We start from the raw sequence: 21,835 nt of genomic DNA on the forward strand, positions 1-21,835 counted from the left end.
AAGCATCATCGGATTGGTCGTTGTTTAGCAACATTTGAACTGTAAAGCCACATTGGTAGTTGTGCTGATTCATTGACTTCGCTGTGTAAAGGCAGCGATTGCACACATGAAAATTCTGACCACGACGTGATTTGAACACGAAACTTTCTGATCTGGAGTCAGACGCGCTACCGTTGCGCCACGAGGTCTTGGAAGAATCTCATCTATGGGGGGGATGCCTAGTTCAGATTTCGTTGACTGTATCAATTGGAATGAAGGCCTGTGTCTCTGGGGAAATGTACGATCTGACATGCATCTGCCCGGCAGGTTAGGTGTATGAAAACAGTTACATGCAGAGCCCGGATAGCTCAGTCGGTAGAGCATCAGACGTTTAATCTGAGGGGCCAGGGTTCAAGTCCCTGGTCAGGCGTCCTTTTAATATTCACCTTCCTTCAGAAGCAAGTCTTTCTATAATTGCAATTTCTGTCACTTTCCATGACATGTTCACGTGTGAACAATACAATCCCATAGCCAAAACAGCTTAGTCTGAAAACTTTAGGATTTTTAATCTGAACCTCCAGGTTTAAACTCCCTGTTTGAAGACTGATTTATGTCTGTCAATCACATAGCATCATCTGATATAGGAATTTGCAGTGTGCCATGCTTTTGTGAGAGACGACTGTCATCTAAAGCATCATCGGATTGGTCGTTGTTTAGCAACATTTGAACTGTAAAGCCACATTGGTACTTGTGCTGATTCATTGACTTCGCTGTGTAAAGGCAGCGATTGCACACATGAAAATTCTGACCACGACGTGATTTGAACACGAAACTTTCTGATCTGGAGTCAGACGCGCTACCGTTGCGCCACAAGGTCTTGGAAGAAAGTCATCTATGGGGGGGATGCCTAGTTCAGATTACGTTGACTGTATCAATTGGAATGAAGGCCTGTGTCTCTGGGGAAATGTACGATCTGACATGCATCTGCCCGGCTGGTTAGGTGTACGAAAACAGTTACATGCAGAGCCCGGATAGCTCAGTCGGTAGAGCATCAGACTTTTAATCTGAGGGTCCAGGGTTCAAGTCCCTGTTCAGGCGTCCTTTTAATATTCACCTTCCTTCAGAAGCAAGTCTTTCTATAATTGCAATTTCTGTCACTTTCCATGACATGTTCACGTGTGAACAATACAATCCCATAGCCAAAACAGCTTAGTCTGAAAACTTTAGGATTTTTAATCTGAACCTCCAGGTTTAAACTCCCTGTTTGAAGACTGATTTAAGTCTGTCAATCACATAGCATCATCTGATATAGGAATTTGCAGTGTGCCATGCTTTTGTGAGAGACGACTGTCATCTAAAGCATCATCGGATTGGTCGTTGTTTAGCAACATTTGATCTTTAAAGCCACATTGGTACTTGTGCTGATTCATTGACTTCGCTGTGTAAAGGCAGCGATTGCACACATCAAACTTCTGACCACGACGTGATTTGAACACGCAACCTTCTGATCTGGAGTCAGACGCGCTACCGTTGCGCCACGAGGTCTTGGAAGAAAGTCATCTATGGGGGGGATGCCTAGTTCAGATTTCGTTGACTGTATCAATTGGAATGAAGGCCTGTGTCTCTGGGGAAATGTACGATCTGACATGCATCTGCCCGGCAGGTTAGGTGTATGAAAACAGTTACATGCAGAGCCCGGATAGCTCAGTCGGTAGAGCATCAGACTTTTAATCTGAGAGTCCAGGGTTCAAGTCCCTGTTCAGGCGTCCTTTTAATATTCACCTTCCTTCAGAAGCAAGTCTTTCTATAATTGCAATTTCTGTCACTTTCCATGACATGTTCACGTTTGAACAATACAATCCCATAGCCAAAACTTAGTCTGAAAACTTTAGGATTTTTAATCTGAACCTCCAGTTTTAAACTCCCTGTTTGAAGACTGATTTATGTCTGTCAATCACATAGCATCATCTGATATAGGAATTTGCAGTGTGCCATGCTTTTGTGAGAGACGACTGTCATCTAAAGCATCATCGGATTGGTCGTTGTTTAGCAACATTTGAACTGTAAAGCCACATTGGTACTTGTGCTGATTCATTGACTTCGCTGTGTAAAGGCAGCGATTGCACACATGAAAATTCTGACCACGACGTGATTTGAACACGAAACTTTCTGATCTGGAGTCAGACGCGCTACCGTTGCGCCACGAGGTCTTGGAAGAATCTCATCTATGGGGGGGATGCCTAGTTCAGATTTCGTTGACTGTATCAATTGGAATGAAGGCCTGTGTCTCTGGGGAAATGTACGATCTGACATGCATCTGCCCGGCAGGTTAGGTGTATGAAAACAGTTACATGCAGAGCCCGGATAGCTCAGTCGGTAGAGCATCAGACGTTTAATCTGAGGGTCCAGGGTTCAAGTCCCTGGTCAGGCGTCCTTTTAATATTCACCTTCCTTCAGAAGCAAGTCTTTCTATAATTGCAATTTCTGTCACTTTCCATGACATGTTCACGTGTGAACAATACAATCCCATAGCCAAAACAGCTTAGTCTGAAAACTTTAGGATTTTTAATCTGAACCTCCAGGTTTAAACTCCCTGTTTGAAGACTGATTTATGTCTGTCAATCACATAGCATCATCTGATATAGGAATTTGCAGTGTGCCATGCTTTTGTGAGAGACGACTGTCATCTAAAGCATCATCGGATTGGTCGTTGTTTAGCAACATTTGAACTGTAAAGCCACATTGGTACTTGTGCTGATTCATTGACTTCGCTGTGTAAAGGCAGCGATTGCACACATGAAAATTCTGACCACGACGTGATTTGAACACGAAACTTTCTGATCTGGAGTCAGACGCGCTACCGTTGCGCCACAAGGTCTTGGAAGAAAGTCATCTATGGGGGGGATGCCTAGTTCAGATTACGTTGACTGTATCAATTGGAATGAAGGCCTGTGTCTCTGGGGAAATGTACGATCTGACATGCATCTGCCCGGCTGGTTAGGTGTACGAAAACAGTTACATGCAGAGCCCGGATAGCTCAGTCGGTAGAGCATCAGACTTTTAATCTGAGGGTCCAGGGTTCAAGTCCCTGTTCAGGCGTCCTTTTAATATTCACCTTCCTTCAGAAGCAAGTCTTTCTATAATTGCAATTTCTGTCACTTTCCATGACATGTTCACGTGTGAACAATACAATCCCATAGCCAAAACAGCTTAGTCTGAAAACTTTAGGATTTTTAATCTGAACCTCCAGGTTTAAACTCCCTGTTTGAAGACTGATTTAAGTCTGTCAATCACATAGCATCATCTGATATAGGAATTTGCAGTGTGCCATGCTTTTGTGAGAGACGACTGTCATCTAAAGCATCATCGGATTGGTCGTTGTTTAGCAACATTTGATCTTTAAAGCCACATTGGTACTTGTGCTGATTCATTGACTTCGCTGTGTAAAGGCAGCGATTGCACACATCAAACTTCTGACCACGACGTGATTTGAACACGCAACCTTCTGATCTGGAGTCAGACGCGCTACCGTTGCGCCACGAGGTCTTGGAAGAAAGTCATCTATGGGGGGGATGCCTAGTTCAGATTTCGTTGACTGTATCAATTGGAATGAAGGCCTGTGTCTCTGGGGAAATGTACGATCTGACATGCATCTGCCCGGCAGGTTAGGTGTATGAAAACAGTTACATGCAGAGCCCGGATAGCTCAGTCGGTAGAGCATCAGACTTTTAATCTGAGAGTCCAGGGTTCAAGTCCCTGTTCAGGCGTCCTTTTAATATTCACCTTCCTTCAGAAGCAAGTCTTTCTATAATTGCAATTTCTGTCACTTTCCATGACATGTTCACGTTTGAACAATACAATCCCATAGCCAAAACTTAGTCTGAAAACTTTAGGATTTTTAATCTGAACCTCCAGTTTTAAACTCCCTGTTTGAAGACTGATTTATGTCTGTCAATCACATAGCATCATCTGATATAGGAATTTGCAGTGTGCCATGCTTTTGTGAGAGACGACTGTCATCTAAAGCATCATCGGATTGGTCGTTGTTTAGCAACATTTGAACTGTAAAGCCACATTGGTACTTGTGCTGATTCATTGACTTCGCTGTGTAAAGGCAGCGATTGCACACATGAAAATTCTGACCACGACGTGATTTGAACACGAAACTTTCTGATCTGGAGTCAGACGCGCTACCGTTGCGCCACAAGGTCTTGGAAGAATCTCATCTATGGGGGGGATGCCTAGTTCAGATTACGTTGACTGTATCAATTGGAATGAAGGCCTGTGTCTCTGGGGAAATGTACGATCTGACATGCATCTGCCCGGCAGGTTCGGTGTATGAAAACAGTTACATACAGAGCCCGGATAGCTCAGTCGGTAGAGCATCAGACTTTTAATCTGAGGGTCCAGGGTTCAAGTCCCTGTTCAGGCGTCCTTTTATTATTCACCTTCCTTCAGAAGCAAGTCTTTCTATAATTGCAATTTCTGTCACTTTCCATGACATGTTCACGTGTGGACAATACAATCCCATAGCCAAAACAGCTTAGTCTGAAAACTTTAGGATTTTTAATCTGAACCTCCAGGTTTAAACTCCCTGTTTGAAGACTGATTTAAGTCTGTCAATCACATAGCATAATCTGATATAGGAATTTGCAGTGTGCCATGCTTTTGTGAGAGACGACTGTCATCTAAAGCATCATCGGATTGGTCGTTGTTTAGCAACATTTGAACTGTAAAGCCACATTGGTACTTGTGCTGATTCATTGACTTTGCTGTGTAAAGGCAGAGATTGCACACATCAAAATTCTGACCACGACGTGATTTGAACACTCAACCTTCTGATCTGGAGTCAGACTCGCTACCGTTGCGCCACGAGGTCTTGGAAGAATCTCATCTATGGGGGGGATGCCTAGTTCAGATTTCGTTGACTGTATCAATTGGAATGAAGGCCTGTGTCTCTCGGGAAATGTACGATCTGACATGCATCTGCCCGGCAGGTTCGGTGTATGAAAACAGTTACATGCAGAGCCCGGATAGCTCAGTCGGTAGAGCATCAGACTTTTAATCTGAGGGTCCAGGGTTCAAGTCCCTGTTCAGGCATCATTTTAATATTCACCTTCCTTCAGAAGCAAGTCTTTCTATAATTGCAATTTCTGTCACTTTCCATGACATGTTCACGTGTGGACAATACAATCCCATAGCCAAAACAGCTTAGTCTGAAAACTTTAAGTGTCTCTGGGGAAATGTACGATCTGACATGCATCTGCCCGGCAGGTTAGGTGTATGAAAATATTTAAATGCAGAGCCAGGTTTGCTCAGTCGGTAGAGCATCAGACTTTTAATCTGAGGGTCCAGGGTTCAAGTCCCTGTTCAGGCATCATTTTAATATTCACCTTCCTTCAGAAGCAAGTCTTTCTATAATTGCAATTTCTGTCACTTTCCATGACATGTTCACCTGTGGACAATACAATCCCATCTAAAGCATCATCGGATTGGTCGTTGTTTAGCAACATTTATACTGTAAAGCCACATTGGTACTTGTGCTGATTCATTGACTTCGCTGTGTAACTGCCAAGGGGAAGGGGTAAAGATTTAATTGGGACTGGCTGTAATACTGTTTTTTTGCTTCTCTCCATGTGTTTTAGTTTTGTGTGAGCAGCCAGCCCATTATACCACTGGATCAATCATATTGACCTTAGGGGAGATTGGTCTCACGTTTATTTAAACAGGGTAGTAATGACTAATGGCTATTAACATCTGCTAACCATGTGTATGTGAGCAATTTTTTACAATTTGATTTGATTTGACCTGAACCTAAACTCTTTATGGGGAATCTATCCGTACAGCCACAGGGCTAACCCTAACTCTAAGGTTGCCAGTCCATTTATTTACCCAGACTAAGAAGATCTTTACACTGTTAGTCCCATGTCTGTGGAACTTGTTCAGTTTATGTCTCAGTTGTTGAATCTTGTTATGTTCATACAAATATTTACACATGTTATGTTTGCTGAAAATAAACACAGTTGACAGTGAAAGGACCTTTTTAGTGCTGAGTTTATAACAAAATATTCCACGCATTATCTGAATTTCATTCATACACATATGATGTTCTTGTCATTTGTTAACAATACAATTATCTATCACTGGCCTAAACCCACTCTAATTCACATACCGCCCCAACAGAGCCACAGATGACGTAATCAATCGCACTCCACACTGCCCTTTCCCACCTGGATAAAAGGTACACCTATGTGAGAATGCTGTTCATTGACTACAGCTCAGCGTTCAACACCATAGTGCCCACCAAGCTCATCACTAAGCTTAGGACCCTGGGACTATACACCTCCCTCTGCAGCTGGATCCTGGACTTCCTGATTTGCCACCCCCAGGTGGTAAGGGTAGGCAACAACATGTCTGCCATGCTGATCCTCAACACTTGGGCACCTCAGGGGTGCATGCTTAGTTCCCTCCTGTACTCCCTGTTCACCTACGACTGAGTGGCCAAACACGACTCCAATGCCATCATTAAGTTTGCTGACGACACAACAGTGGTAGGCCTGATAACCGACAACGATGAGACAGCCTATAGGGAGGAAGTCAGAGACCTGGCAGTGTGGTACCAGCACAACAACCTCTCCCTTAATGTGAGTAAGACAAAGGAGCTGATCATGGACTACAGGAAAAGGCAGACCGAACAGGCCCCCATTAACATTGATGGGGCTGTAGTGGAGCGGGTTGAGAGTTTCAAGTTCCTTGGTGTCCACATCACCAACGAACTATAATGGTTGAAAACACACCAAGACAGCCGTGAACAGGGCACGACAACACCTTTTCCCCCTCAGGAGACTGAAAAGATTTGGGATAGGTCCCCAGATCCTCAAAAAGTTCTACAGCTGCACCATCGAGAGCATCTTGACCGGTAGCATCAATGCGTGGCATGGCAACTGCTCGGCATCTGACCGTAACGCGCTACTGAGGGTAGTGCGTACGTCCCAGTACATCACTGGGGTCAAGCTTTCTGCCATCCAGGACCTGTATACTAGGCGGTGTCAGAGAAAAGCCCAAACAATTGTCAAAGACTCCAGCCACCCTAGTCATAGACTGTTCTCTCTGCTACCGCATGGCAAGCGATACCGAAGCGCCAAGTCTAGGTCCAAAAGGCTCTTTAACAGCTTCTACCCCCAAGCCATAAGACTGCTGAACAATTAATCAAATGGCCACCACGGACTATTTACATTCACCCCCCCTTTACCCCTACCTACATGAGCAAATTATCTTGACTAACCAGTACCCCTGCAAATTGACTCGGTACTGGTACCCCCTTTATATACCCTCGTTATTATTTTATTGTGTTACTTTTTACTTTATAAATATTTTCTTAATTTTTTCTTGAACTGCATTGTTGGTTAAGGGCTTGTAAGTAAGCATTTCACTGTAAGGTCTACACCTATTGTATTCGGCACATGTGACAAAGAGTTTGATTTGATTTGAAATAAAACAATGTGCATGTCAAGTTATATTCAAATTCTGTAAAGAAAATAATATTTACTATATGTTCTTTCTTTTCAGCATTTCAAAAAGAACAGTTTTGAACTGTGTGTCTTGTATTTTCGATATTGGATTAAATGGTAGTTAAAAAGACAAATGGTGAGACTATCATTATGTCATGTTAATGATGAGTCAGACTAAGCTCTGCGCGCTTTATACCGTGTCTGTCAGCCTGGTAAAATTTGACTGCAGTAAAGGACTTTTTTTTTACTGCGAATTCTCTGTGGTGGAATGAATTGTATAAAAACTAAACTGTTTGAGAACGGCGAGGAGCAGAATTGCTATCTTGTTGAGATAATGACTAGCTATGTGGGATACAAGGTGATTCTGCTCAAAGTGCAATGAAGTTGACCTCAAACCCACACAAAGCAGAATAAATACAATTCCTGAGAAAGCAGAATGCATTCATATGTTGGGAGTTTATTAGAGTGGATTTGATAGGTTACATGGAGCTGATGTTAGAATAGGACATGACATCAGTGGCCCTAACAACCACATAACCTTTAGACCCAACTCCTTCATTAATAAGGGGAACTATGGTTTCTTAGGCCCAGTTGCAGCACTTGCAGCTGGCGTCGAACACAAGGCCGGCAGCACACTGCTGATCGTAGGTCTTGCCCTGGCTACAATTGTAGAAGTGGTTTGTATTGGTCGGGTCAGGGTATATTCCGTCAGCCTTCCCGGCGCAGAAGCCAGATCCGCTGCTACTACTGCCACCGCCGCTGCTGCCACCGCCGCTGCTGCCACCTTGACCTCCGGGCTGTGGGGGGTTAAGTGGGTGCTGGGTAGGGGTCACTGGGGCGATGGGGTCTATACGGGCGGCACAACCTGGGAGAGATGGAGGACATAGGAGTGGGGGTGATAGAAGGGGGGTTGAGATAATTTCAACTACATTTCTACTACTATTTGAGAGAGTGATAGAGAGGGTTGTTGTTGAATGTTTGTGTGTGCATGCAGGCTTGCATGTGTCTGTGTCTCTCACCGGCTCCAGTTCCCAGTCCAGACTTGAGGGTGTTGATCAGTGGGTATCTGCCCTGTCCACAGAAGGTTCCAGAGAAGTCATCCAGATCCAGACTCCACACCATGGCTCCTCCGAAGCCAGTGTTCTTCAGCCACTCGATCTGTATGGGAGAAAGAGAGGGGAGAGGAGGGTTTACTTAACGGGGTGAAATTGGATAAATATGTATAGGTGGTAGAACTTCATCATTTGCCCTATGTTGCTCAGTTGGTAGGGAATGGATCTTGCAATAACAGGATGGTGGATTCGATTCTCGCTGGGGTCACCCATATCAAAATGTATACACTCACTACTATAAATCACGAAGATAAAAGCTACTGTTTAATTCCATATATTATTAGGCTTATTGTAACAGAGTAGGATGCTACGCCATTACCCCCTAGTTATATCTTTCCCCCAACAGACAAACACCCACACAAACACAGACCTTGTCCTGGAAACTCTTGACGTTGTCATATCCAACCCAGATGTTCTGCTGGGTGAAGGCGTAGGGCACCATCTGGGCAGAGTCCCAGGCCTGGGTAGCTCCCTGCTTCAGTAAGGTGCAGATCTAATGACACACACACACACACACACACACACACACACACACACACACACACACACACACACACACACACACACACACACACACACACACACACACACACACACACACACACACACACACACACACACATACAATTACGTTAGGGTTGGAAGTTGCAGATGTAATCACTCAAAAACATACACTGGGTTTGCGTCCAAAATGACACACTGTTCCCCAGGACACTACCTATGACAAGAGCACACAGGTGTAGGGATTCGAAGAGGGTGTCATTTCAGACCTATCTTAATCCTGTGTCAATTACCTCGTAGTAGGCCAGGAAGCCAGACTGTCTAGTGAATGGTCCGGCGGGGCCGGGGCCATTGGCGGGAGCGCCCACTCCAGTGTTAGAGCCACTGGCCAGCGTGAAGGTGTGGCCGTAGGTGGGGAATCCAACCAGGAGCTTCTCAGCGGGGGCACCATTGCTCTTCCAGTACTTCATAGCATAGTCCTGAGAACACACACAGTATGTGGTAGTGAGAACACTGGAGAGAGAAGAATTATTAAGAAATGTGCTACTCACTCTCAGCTCAAAACTAAATAGGCAGGACGAGATAGATGAGCCGAGGAAGGGAGAGAGGAAGAGATGGGCACGGAAAGAGAGACTCACCACATCGAAGTAGATGTAGGCTCCCTGATCAGTTGGTCCTCTGTAGAGAGGACTGTTTTCTCCAGTGTTGTGTTCCCAAGATCCATGAAAGTCATATGTCATCACATGCAGATAGTCCAACACTCTGAGAGCGAGAGAGAGGGAGAGAAAGAGAGGGAGAAAGAGAGTTTCCAATATTCCAAGAAGTATTTGATAGATCATGCATGTTAGATCATGCAAGAACTAATATATGAATGAGACCCAGTGTGTATGTACTGACGATCCAATCTCGGCGATCTGGTATCCGGTGTCGATGGTTCCCTTTCCGGCAGAAACAGCTGCAGTCAGCATCAGACGAGGACGGTTGGTGTTCTTTCCTTCAGTCTCAAAGGCAGCCATCAGCTCCTAGAGGGAGACAGTGCACAGAGGGGTGTGTGTGTTCATTTGGGTGTTCAAGTGTTCATTCTTGTCTGTGTGTTCATTTGGGTGTTCAAGTGTTCAATCTTGTCTGTGTGTTCATTTGGGTGTTCAAGTGTTCAATCTTGTCTGTGTGTTCATTTGGGTGTTCAAGTGTTCATTCTTGACTGTGTGTTCATTTGTGTGTGCATGAGCTATTTTGTGCGTGTGTGTGTGTGTGTGTCTGTACGAGTGATTGTTAATCTGCGTGGGTGTGAGTTTATTCATGTGTGTGTGTGTGTGTGTGTACGTGTATGGGTGTTTGAGTCTAACCTGCAGCAAGGTGGTGAATCTGGCCTTGTCTGCGGGTGGGGAGCCTCTGGATCCGGGATACTCCCAGTCAATGTCCAGGCCGTCAAACTCGTACTGCCTCAGGAACTTGATAACGCTGCTGATGAACGTCTGGCGGTTGGCTGCACTGGACACCATTGCTGTGAACCTGGGTACACACACACAGCTCAGACACAGGGTGTGTGTGTAAATGTGTGTGTGCACTTGCATGTTTATATGCATCTCCACTTACGGCTGAGTGCCAAAATTCCATCCTCCAATGGCCAGCAGAGTCTTCAGGTTGCTGTTCCTGTTACCAAATAAAAGACTTAGGGTTAGTCCTGGCTTAGGTGTGCATGTGTGTGTACCACGGGAGGCTGCTGAGGGGAGGACAGCTCATAATAATGTCTGGGATGGAGCAAATGGAATGGCATCAAACACATGGAAACAATGTGTTTCACATATTTGATACCATTCCACTAATTCCGTTCCAGCCCTTACCACGAGCCCATCCTCCAAAATTAAGGTGCCACCAACCTCCTGTGGTATGTACATGCCTGAATGAGAAAGTGTTTGCCTGCATTTGTCTATGTGTGTGCATGCCTGCTTGAGTGTGTGTTTGTGTGTGCGTCTTTGTGCATGTGTGTGTCTCTCTCTCACTGGTTCTTGAGAGCCTGGAACTGTCCGTAGAGTTTCTCATCGTCCCATTCGTAGGTCTTGATCTCGTTGTTGGCCATGCCGGCAAAGGCATAGATCAGATGGTCACAGAGACAGGGGTCCACGTTGGCGGGGAAATACTTGCCTGCTCCTGGCCGGTACTGGCCCCAGTTAGTGAAATAACAGGAGAGGATGTAGGAGGATCCTTTGGAAGGGTAATAGTAAGGTTAGAGTTTGGAGTTAGGCAGTTTTAGAGTCAGGGTTGTCATGCTCTGTAAATCATGTTATAGTTCTCTGATTGGCTACTTACCTAGATGCTGGCTACATGTAAATGAAATGTACTTTAAACTTACCTAGCTGCACATGCAGCAGGAGAGCCAGTCCTAGAGAGAGAGGAAGAGGAGAATAATGAGAGAGAAAGCGAGAGAGACAGAAATAATGAAAGGAGAAAGAGAAAGGGAGAGATTTTATCTTAAATTAAACTTTTTAAAAAGTCAACATAATTCAGAACTGTAATGTTAATGATTTAAAGTGCAGTTCTTCCCCTCAGACATGAATATAGGTGGGTCATGGTGCTGGCAACCTCAGTCGAAACAAAATTTGACCACAGTAGTATAGACAAAATGCATAACTAGAGGACATTCGTCAGTGGCCAATTCTCCCCACAGGGAGCCAAAGCCTTAGCATAGAGCATAGTATGTCTGAATGTTGATAATTGTCATTACAATGAAAATGTAAATGAAAGGTTTGAAAGAAAGATAGAGCAATAGTACAGTTATAAGCTAAGTATGCCAAAATAAATTCCACTTACCAACGCAGATGAGTAGTTTGCCCATGGTTGCTCTGTACATTGCTCCATGGGCTGCTGGACCCTTTTATACTCTCAACGACCAATCCTATCTCACTCCTATCTCACTCCTATCTTTCCCATTCCGCAGCAAAACTCAATCAGCCTCAGTCACTTGTTTGAACAAGGGTTTCCACTGCCTTAACAAAAACACAGATACACTTCATATGTCCTTGTTTTCAGACATGACTTGCTGACGATAAAAAAAAGCAGGTCTGTTTTTGGTGAAATTGACAACCATAAAGATAGGTCCATTAGCCACCCCTTGGCCTCCTCACTATAGCCTCTACGACTTGCCCCTGCACCCTAGCTAGCACCTTTCTCCTACCACCAAACCCACTATATACTTGTGGAGATTGACCTTGAAATGGATGTACAGAATATGGTGACCATTCTACCAAGTCAAGCTCAAGGTTGAAATGTCCCATAATTAATTTATCTATCTTGTGTTTCAGTTGTACTAGCAGTGGGCTGAAGGTTGGGGAGTGCCTAGGGGATAGGGGTAAAAGGTGTGACTAGTGTCACGCTCTTTGAAAGATGGATTGGACCAAGGTGCAGCGTGGTAGGCGTACACTTTTCCTTCATTTTAAATGACACCGAAAAAAACAACAAAATACAAAAACGAACATAAAGCTACATGCAGTGCAGAAAGCAACTACACACAAACATAGTCAAGATCCCACAAACTAAAAGTGGAGAAAATGCTGTCTAAGTATGATCCCCAATAAGAGACAACGATAGACAGCTGCCTCTGATTGGGAACCATACCCGGCCAACAAAGAAATTGAAAACTAGAATGCCCACCCAAATCACACCCTGATCTAATCAAATAGAGAAATAAAAAGGCTCTCTAAGGTTAGGGCGTGACAACTAGAGGGTAAGGGGCAAGGGGTCTATTTAAAATTGAACATCAGGCTTGAGACAGACCTGTATAACCTCATGGTCTGCCTAGCAAAAGTTTTAAAACTTGGTGTAGCATAATTGATAATAGTAATAATGTATTACAATGCAACCATATAACAAGTAATTATTAAGAAATCAAGTGTACTTTTCAGCATTTTACCATATACGTTTTAGTGTATTGGAATCTTTTATTATTACTAATAGTTATGATTTATCCACAATGTCAAAAAAAACAGTTGTCAGAAAATAATGTTTTTTTTTCATTACAGTCACAATCAGGTTAACTTGTTTGTACTGGTGTTTCTGTAGCTATACCATGATTTGTTCAAAAGGAGTTAAGTGCTCTGATATATAGCTTATCACATTTAACACAGTGTATCAGTCCTTATAAGTACCTTGAATACAATCACTAAGTTGATATCTTGGTTGAAGGATAGCATCTGCACAGTATACTCTGACTAAGCGTTTTGCTGTCTGCAAAGTTTCTAACACATGCAAACTCTGCCTTCTTTGCCCAGCGTAGCTTTTATGTAGCTTTATGTAGCTTTTATGTAGCTTTTATTCCTTTTATTGTATTATTCTTGTTTTTGTTTTATAGTCTTTGCTGTAGTACAGTGTCCTTGAGTTTTTTGAATGGCGAAGACTGAAAAAACAGCTTCTATCTCAAGGCCATCAGACTGTTGAATAGCCATCACTAGCCGGCTACCACCAGGTTACTCAACCCTGCACCTTAGAGGCTGCCGCCCTATATACATAGACATGGAATCACTGGTCACGTTAATAATGGAACACTAGTTACTTTAAGGTTTACATACATATATATATATATACACTGAATTATATTCTACTGTATTTTTGTCAATGCCACTCCGACATTGCTCGTCCTTATATTTTTCTTAATACCATTCTTTAACTTTAGATGTGTGTGTATTGTTGTGAATTGTTTGATACTACTGCACTGTTGGAGCTAGGAACACAAGCATTTTGCTACACCCGCAATAACATCTGCTAAATATGTGTATGTGACCAATGAAATTGGATTTGATTTGATGGCACTGTAAATCCCATGTATTGTTTTTATTAATCTTACTATTATTTAGGAGTTAGGGACATCAGATCACAGATGTGGAGGACAGCACAGATGTGGAGGACAGCACAGATTTGGAGGACAGCACAGGCGTGGAGGACAGCACAGATTTGGAGGACAGCACAGGCGTGGAGGACAGCACAGGCGTGGAGGAAAGCACAGGCGTGGAGGAAAGCACAGGCGTGGAGGAAAGCACAGGTGTGGAGGACAGCACATGTTTGGAGGACAGAGGTCTAGGTGGTGGAGTAAAACGTAGAGGAGCGGAGGACTGCAGACTGACTGATGCATGTAGAGGTGTGGACTAGATGCTGGCAGATGAGGTGGGAGCTCCAGGTACTCCTTGAAAGTAATCTTATTGGCAGAATGCTTTTTTGTGTCACTCCTAGCTGGCTGAGAGACAGATTCTCGAATCTCTCTGCATCGATGCCACCAGCATAGCCCAGAGCATATTCAACCACCCACTTGAAGGTCTGCTCCCTATAAAAGCTGAACTGCATTATGTGTTGACCAAGCAAGTGTGCCCTGCTGTCTGAGAAGTATAGCCCTCCTGGCGGAATTTATCTGGAGACATAGCCCTGGTGCACTCTCTTTAACCTCTTTGGGGTAGGGGGCAGTAATTTGACATCCGGATGAAAAGCGTGCCCAAAGTAAACTGCCTGTTACTCAGGCCCAGAAGCTAGGATATGCATATAATTGGAAGGTTTGGATAGAAAACACTCTAAAGTCTCTAAAACTGTTCAAATGATGTCTGTGAGTATAACAGAACTGATATGGCAGGCGAAACCCCGAGGACAATGCCAATAGTGTGCCAAGCTGTCATCAAGGCAAAGGGTGGCTATTTGAAGAATCTGAAATATAAATTATATTTTGATTTGTTTAAAACTTTTTAATTTACTACATGATTCCATATGTGTTATTTCATAGTTTTGATATATTCACTATTATTCTACAATGTAGAAAATAGTAAAAATAAAGAAAAAGCCTTGATGAGTAGGTGTTCTAAAACTTTTGACCGGTAATGTATATTGCTAAGAATGTGAGACTCCAATAGCTGAATGTTCTAGACACATTTCATGGGAATGTTGCAAGAACATTTATGTGTAAAAAAAAATACAAAAAAACGAACAATAAAAAGATACACATCACGTCTTGTTACCGAGCCAATCAAGGCCCTGGTTGGTGAACCACTGATCCATTCATAGCTCTTTGTCTGTTGGCAAGGTTAGGGATACTCACACACACAGTGCTTTAAAAGTACATATTTGACACACATGATTACATTGGGCATGTTCATTTATACAGTAATTATTATTCAATATGTCCTCACCTGGGATTTGAACTTTTGGTTCACAGGACAACTCTCTTCCTGCTACGCCACCATGTCTGTGTCAGTTATCAAATAATCTGACTATTCTCTTATCATTGATTGTATTTACTTATTTCAACAATTTAAGGGGTTTCTGTATAGTTTTCAAATGCTACTGTCTATTAGTCACTTTAGCCCTACTATATAAACATAGCTACCTCAGTTACCTCGTACCCCGGCACATCGACTTGGTACTGCTTCTCCCTGTATATAGCCATGATCTTTTTTACTTGGTATTGCTATTCACTGTGTATGTATCTTTAACTCTGCATTGTTGGGAAATGACTTCAGTAAGCGTTTCACTGTTAGTCTACACCTGTTTTACGAAGTATGTGACAAATAATGTGATTTAAGACACCTCATGTTGGTGTTTATTTTATAGTTGGCAGTTACATATTCTGTGACATTTATTATGTGTTTGTGTATAAGAGGAAACCGTTTCATTAAGGACATAGAGATGATGATTGGGGGCGAGGAGCTCTCTCTCTTCTGGTTGTGGTGGAGAGCTTGTTGGTTCTTCATCTCTCCCGCCATCATCATTGAGTTCTCGCTCTTTGCCTCTGTCTCTGTCTTTCTCTTTCAGACTTAGATTCTATCCTACCTGGCTCTCTGTTCAACGGTCCTCATTTCTCTAACCCCTTTGTTTCTCTAACAGACGCACGCACACTCTCTAACTCCTGTTTGTGTGTGTATGTCGTTGTTGTTGTTGATGTGTAGGTGATCCTGGTGTGGTCGTTATTGACGTTCAGTCCCCCATCCTACGGTACGGAGCAGTACCCTGCGTGGGGCGTGGCTCTAGGATGGTGTATGATTGCCTTCTGTCTCATCTGGATCCCCCTCCTCGCTGTCTGGAAAATACTCACCTCCCAAGGAAACCCCTGGCAGGTGGGTGTGGTTGGCAGAGATGTGGATCCTTAGGACTTCTGAGAGTGTTTGGAACTCCTCCTGCAATTGTCAGAATCCCTTTTTACGATCTAGCATCTAAAGTCTCTGTCTGTGTGTCTCCAAGTGTTTGAAGTAGGTGTGCATCCATTACAGTACATGGACGTGTCTCTGTCTGAAGCGTCTGTGTGCTGTTTGTTCTCCTGTGGAGAGTTGGGGTCCGTACCTGGAGGTCCACCGTGGCGAGCGTTATGCAGACGGACGACGGTACTACAGCAAGAACTCTGTCCACCTGCCAGACAACAATGTTTACATCATCCCCAACAACCTCACACGCCTCTAACCCCATTGTGTGTGTGTGTGTGTGTGTGTGTGTGTGTGTGTGTGTGTGTGTGTGTGTGTGTGTGTGTGTGTGTGTGTGTGTGTGTGTGTGTGTGTGTGTGTGTGTGTGTGTGTGTGTGTGTGTGTCAGTGGAAGCTGCTGAGGAGGACGGCTCATAATACTGGCTGAAACGGAGAGAATGGAATGGCATCAAACTATGTGTTTGATGTATTTGATACCATTCCACTCCTTCCGATCCAGTCATTAACACGAGCCCGTCCTCCCCAATTAAGGTGCCACCAGCTGTGTGTGCGTGCGTGTGCACTAGATGACAAATCTGTCATTGTGCCCTTGAGTAAGGCAACAAGCATTTCGCTACACTCGCTTTAACATCTGCTAACACATGTGTAAGTGACATATACAATTTGATTTGATTTAACCCTAATTGCTCATTTCAGTCACTCTGGATAAGAGAATCTGCTAAATTACTAAAATGTAAATATGCTAGCACCAATTTTAATAACATTTTAAAAACGTTTTATACATACACTCCCCTACGTATTTAGTTGGACAGTGAAGCTAAAATGTTTAATTTGTCTACGTTTTATATTTGTCCTATGTCACAGAATGCCACCTTTTATTTGAAGGTTTTTCATACATATCTGTTTTACAGTTTATTTATGAATACACTTTATGTATCGAGTCCCCTCATTTGAAGGTGTCATAAGTATTTGGACAAATTAATTTGTAATTCAGTTAAGAGTTTAGTATTTTGTCCCATATTCCCATACACCAGCAGCATACCACCCTGCATAACACTGCTGGCTTGCTTCTGAAGCTAAGCAGGGTTGGTCCTGGTCAGTCCCTGGATGGGAGACCAGATGCTGCTGGAAGTGGTGTTGGAGGGCCAGTAATTGATTGGGGACACTGCCCTGTGTAGGGTGCCGTCTTTCAGATGGGATGTTAAACGGGTGTCCTGACTCTCCGAGGTCATTAAAGATCCCATGGCACTTATCGTAAGAGTAGGGGTGTTAACCCCGGTGTCCTGGCTAAATTCCCAATCTGGCCCTCAAACCATCATGGTCACCTAATAATCCCCAGTTTACAATTGGCTCATTCATCCCCCTCCTCTCCCCTGTAACTATTCCCCAGGTCGTTGCTGCAAATGAGAACGTGTTCTCAGTCAACTTACCTTGTAAAAAAAAATAATAATTCCGAGCACGCAATGACTACATCAAGCTTGTGATACTCAAAAGGTCAAATAGGGGGAGCCTATATTCATCCTGCATGTACAAGGGGGTACCTTGTACAAGTGTGAAATGAAAATGTGTTTTTTGCATATCGCAACTCCCCCTGAGAGTCAGGTCACAGCTAGGGATCAGTCATTATTGACAGGGATCCTGGCGCAATTAGCGTTAAGTGCATTTCTCAAGGGGAGATCAACAGATTTTTTATCTTGTCGGCTCCGGGATTCGAAATAGCAACCTTTGGTTATTGTTCCAACGCTCTAAACGCTGTCACCTCTAGGCTACTTGCCGCTCTCTACAACCTTGTTGGATGCATTTGCAGTTTGTTTTGCTTGTGTTTCAAAATGTTGTGCCCAATAGAATAATTAATGTATTGTGCCAGTTTGGAGTAACCTTTCTTGTAAATAAAAATAGAATATGTTTCTGAACACTTCTACATTAATTCTACCATAATTAATATTGAATAATGATGAGTAAGAAAGTTTTTTTATACTTGACACCTTCAAATGTGCGGACTAGATACATAAAGTGATTTCATTTTTAAACGGTAAAATGGATATGTGTGAAAATACGCTAAAATAAAATGAGACATTCTTTACTGTTGCCTCATGTAAAACATTTGAGTATCGAGACAAATTAAAAGTTTTACATTTACTGTCCAAATAAATATGTAAGGGCGTGTATGTGTGTATATCATACGTGTGGTGTCATCATTATGACTTATTGTGATTTAGTTATTCATTATTTAATTATGAATTCTTAGTTTCACTTTGCACTGTGGTCTTGTCTGTTGTTTTAAATATTTTAATTCATAAAACCACAGATTTTACATGAAGTTGAAGTAGTTTTCTATTTACTGTTGTCTACATGATGTTTACTATGTTCCCTTTCAGTCGGTCACTTGGTATCACATACTATGGGGAGTCAACGACCAATCCTATTCACTTTCACTAAAATCACGCCCAGCAGGTCAATGGATGCCGAGCTAGCCCTTGGAAGCCCCACCTTCCTGGCTATAATACCAGGGCTCGGGCTTCCTGGCTATAATACCAGGGCTCGGGCTTCCTGGCTATAATATCAGGGCTCGGGCTTCCTGGCTATAATACCAGGGCTCGGGCTTCCTGGCTATAATATCAGGGCTCGGGCTTCCTGGCTATAATACCAGGGCTCGGGCTTCCTGGCTATAATATCAGGGCTCGGGCTTCCTGGCTATAATACCAGGGCTCGGGCTTCCTGGCTATAATACCAGGGCTCGCATCCATTTACTCAATTCTTCACTCTTCAGCTCGCTTGAAGGAAGAACACGTCACCCAATTTACAAACTTTTTAAGCACACAAAGGCTACAAGGTTCGGCTCGGACTTAAGTATCTGTTAATGGGGAGAAAGTACTAGTCCCTCTAGATGTTGCGAGTTTTGGGTCTTGGTATTGGTTTTTGTGTTTGCAAAAAGCTAACTACTTTCTGCTCTGCTTGTGTAGTTAACGCTTCCTTGCTTGGATAACATTTGTGTTTGAATCTCAAACCCTGCCTAGGGCATGTGGTTTCACAAGGAAAATTAAAGATACTCACGAGTGCTGTCCTGTTGCCTGGAGTGTTTCACTGGCAGTTTTCAGAGTCCAGATTCCAGGGATGATGTACTATCCCTGATTGGCTATGGAGGATTTGAGTGTGATCGGATGACATCAGTCCGGGGCAGCCAGAAGCCCTGACTTCGGAACCATTGGTGGTGAACGCACCATTGATGGCGTTTTTTCCCCCACAGCGGAGTTTCTCCAGGTTTGGGGGAGGTATTTACCTTTTGTCCCTGCAACTTTGAAGTGTCACTTAGCCCTGTTTAAAGACTTTGGCGATGAGTGGCGAGTTACTTAGCTCCAGAGGCTAAAAGGCGGATAATCCTAGCATGGTGCTTCAGAGTAAACGGCGCCGGTTTCTTCGGGATTCCTGAGACGGACAGGCAGATGTACTTGGATGAGCCAGTTTTGCCAACAAGTTTGTATGGCTCTGGGCCTTTGTCCCCAAGCATTTACTGTTCTAATAGTGCTCCCAAGTGGCTCAGTCAATGGGGGCAAGTGACTGGTTGCAGAGGTCCCCGTAGCTGGTGTTTGCCTGGTATCAGAATGCACAGTTCCTTCCCCACATTCGGACACACGGTTGTCAAGAGTGGTGGATATGAAAACAAGCATAACAAAATATAATAATATATATATTATCCCAGTAGTCAGGGTGGCCTTTTACCCCTTCAGGAGATCATTTATGGTAGACTGGCAGCGTGCTCCATCCAGTGGCGGGCATGCAGAGTTTCACCATGGGCGATGAAAACTGTGACAAGGGGGTAGGGTCTGCAGTTTGCTGTGCTTCCTCCTCATTTTCGTGGCGTCATTACATCATTGGGTCCCCAAGGTCCTAGCGTCTGTCTTGAGAGAGGAGATTTCCTCTCTCCTTCAAAAGTAAGGTATTCAGTTGGTCCCCGTGTCAGAAGTACAGAGCGGTTGGTACAGCTGGTACTTCTTAGTTCTCAAGAGTGATGTAACGTTGCATCCTATCCTGGACTTGCGTGTTATAAACAAACACCTCAAAACGCTCACACTTCACCCGTTATTGGTTCATGTCCATAGATCTGAAGGATACATATTTTCATGTGCTATACGTCCTCCCCATCTCCCTATTGCCTGCACCTTTTCTATAGTGGTGGAAGCGGTGTTGTGACCGGTGTGGTGCAGGGGATCCGAGTATTGGCCTCTCTGGACGATTGGCTGGTTGTGGCGGAGTCAAGAAACCAGGTGCCAGCAGCATACCACCCTGCCTCCCATTGCTGGCTTGCCTCTGAAACTAAGCAGGGTTGGTCCTGATTGGTCTCTGGATGGGGGACCAGACACTGCTGGAAGTGGTGATGGAGGGATGGTAGGTGGTACTTTTTCTTCTGGTTTAAAAAAATATACCAACGTCCCAGGGCAGTGATTGGGGACATTGCCCTGTGTAGGGTGCTGCTTGTGTGGAGTGGTGTGCATTCCCTGTTACTCAGGGCCAAGTATCTTCCCAGATCTCTCATCGTGTGTGCGATCAACTTTCCAGGTGGTCCTATCTCCATGGAGTGGAGACTGCACCCCTCGGTTGGAGCCTAGATATGGGATCGGGCCCAGACAACCCTGGTTCCCAGAGATCATCCGCCTGGTGGGCGGGGACGCGTGGTGGGTTTCGTTTCGTCTGGATGTATTGTCCCAGGCGCGTGGGAGGATTTTGCACCCATGAAGGTTGAAGATTTATATGGCAGCCATTTTGGCGTTTCATGTAGGGATGAAACTTTGTCCCTGGGATCCTTTGTCCCTGGGATCTCATCCTCTGGTGGTGTGGTTCCTGAAAGGCCCGGACCATAGAGTCTATGCGTATGACACCGACCTGGGACCTGCTGTTGGTCCTGGACGCTCTGTATGAGCCTCAGTTTGAACCATTGGAGTCTGTGGACCTGAAGGTCCTTTCCTCCAACACTGCCCTGCTCATGACCTTTGCGTCGGCCAAGCTCGTTGGGGATCAGTACACTCTTCCTGTTCAGAGTTTGCGTCTGTTTACTCCGAAGTGTGGTTAAGTCCTAATGCAGTTGCTCCTAAGTTTATCCCTATGAGTAGGGTGGCTCCAGTCTAACTATCTTTCACACTTCGTTGATATATGAGGGGGGCGGGACTTCCGTCTAGGATTCGAATACCACAACCAGGTGTGATTTCACACCAGGATGTAGTAAATACCATACCCATTGTTCTGAGTGGACGGGGCATTACCACATGTTGTATATAACCACACAGCCCACTGTTCTGATTACAGTATTGTGGATGTGAGGAGGGGTGCTAGTGTCTGTGTCCAGACATGTTGTGAAAGGTGTTGGTGGGGTGACAGAGACTATTACATTGAACAAGAGGCTATTGTATTGGGGCCTATGGTGACACCGTAGGGGTTGATGTGATGGGTTAGTTAGGATGAGGGTTCCATGTCTTGGCATAACACTTATACTCCTTTGTCCACATTTCTTAAGTGAGAATGCTTGAAGTTGTGATAGGCTAGTCAGGATGGAGGTGTGTGTGTTTGTG

At 44.1% G+C, this 21,835-nt stretch overlaps 1 protein-coding gene and 8 non-coding genes across 10 annotated transcripts; 6 read left to right on the plus strand and 3 right to left on the minus strand.

Moving 5' to 3' along the window:
* The first annotated feature begins 1,004 nt into the window (after positions 1-1,004).
* trnak-uuu (transfer RNA lysine (anticodon UUU)) lies at positions 1,005-1,077 on the plus strand. The gene has a single exon. It is a non-coding gene; the product is annotated as a tRNA-Lys (tRNA).
* Positions 1,078-1,452: 375 nt separating this feature from the next.
* On the minus strand, positions 1,453-1,524 carry trnaw-cca (transfer RNA tryptophan (anticodon CCA)). The gene has a single exon. It is a non-coding gene; the product is annotated as a tRNA-Trp (tRNA).
* A 148-nt stretch (positions 1,525-1,672) lies between these two features.
* Positions 1,673-1,745, plus strand: trnak-uuu (transfer RNA lysine (anticodon UUU)). The gene has a single exon. It is a non-coding gene; the product is annotated as a tRNA-Lys (tRNA).
* Positions 1,746-3,005: 1,260 nt separating this feature from the next.
* Positions 3,006-3,078, plus strand: trnak-uuu (transfer RNA lysine (anticodon UUU)). The gene has a single exon. It is a non-coding gene; the product is annotated as a tRNA-Lys (tRNA).
* A 375-nt stretch (positions 3,079-3,453) lies between these two features.
* trnaw-cca (transfer RNA tryptophan (anticodon CCA)) lies at positions 3,454-3,525 on the minus strand. Its single transcript has one exon. It is a non-coding gene; the product is annotated as a tRNA-Trp (tRNA).
* Positions 3,526-3,673: 148 nt separating this feature from the next.
* Positions 3,674-3,746, plus strand: trnak-uuu (transfer RNA lysine (anticodon UUU)). The gene has a single exon. It is a non-coding gene; the product is annotated as a tRNA-Lys (tRNA).
* A 592-nt stretch (positions 3,747-4,338) lies between these two features.
* On the plus strand, positions 4,339-4,411 carry trnak-uuu (transfer RNA lysine (anticodon UUU)). Its single transcript has one exon. It is a non-coding gene; the product is annotated as a tRNA-Lys (tRNA).
* Positions 4,412-5,006: 595 nt separating this feature from the next.
* Positions 5,007-5,079, plus strand: trnak-uuu (transfer RNA lysine (anticodon UUU)). Its single transcript has one exon. It is a non-coding gene; the product is annotated as a tRNA-Lys (tRNA).
* A 2,992-nt stretch (positions 5,080-8,071) lies between these two features.
* On the minus strand, positions 8,072-11,954 carry LOC129834508 (acidic mammalian chitinase-like). 2 transcript variants are annotated; one of them, XM_055899563.1, is made up of 11 exons: positions 11,915-11,954; positions 11,457-11,486; positions 11,107-11,308; positions 10,700-10,756; positions 10,450-10,615; positions 10,001-10,125; positions 9,742-9,865; positions 9,397-9,582; positions 8,973-9,095; positions 8,510-8,648; positions 8,072-8,355 (listed from the first exon to the last, which is right to left on the minus strand). In XM_055899563.1, exons 1-11 carry the CDS (start codon positions 11,952-11,954, stop codon positions 8,072-8,074), a joined length of 1,476 nt encoding a protein of 491 aa, XP_055755538.1. The 2 variants fall into 2 exon arrangements, with proteins under 2 accessions (XP_055755538.1, XP_055755547.1); XM_055899572.1 differs by having other exon boundaries at positions 8,072-8,322; positions 11,915-11,939.
* Between the last annotated feature and the right edge of the window lie 9,881 nt (positions 11,955-21,835).

The sequence above is a fragment of the Salvelinus fontinalis genome, chromosome 3, assembly GCF_029448725.1.
Source record: "Salvelinus fontinalis isolate EN_2023a chromosome 3, ASM2944872v1, whole genome shotgun sequence".
Lineage (NCBI taxonomy): Eukaryota > Metazoa > Chordata > Actinopteri > Salmoniformes > Salmonidae > Salvelinus > Salvelinus fontinalis.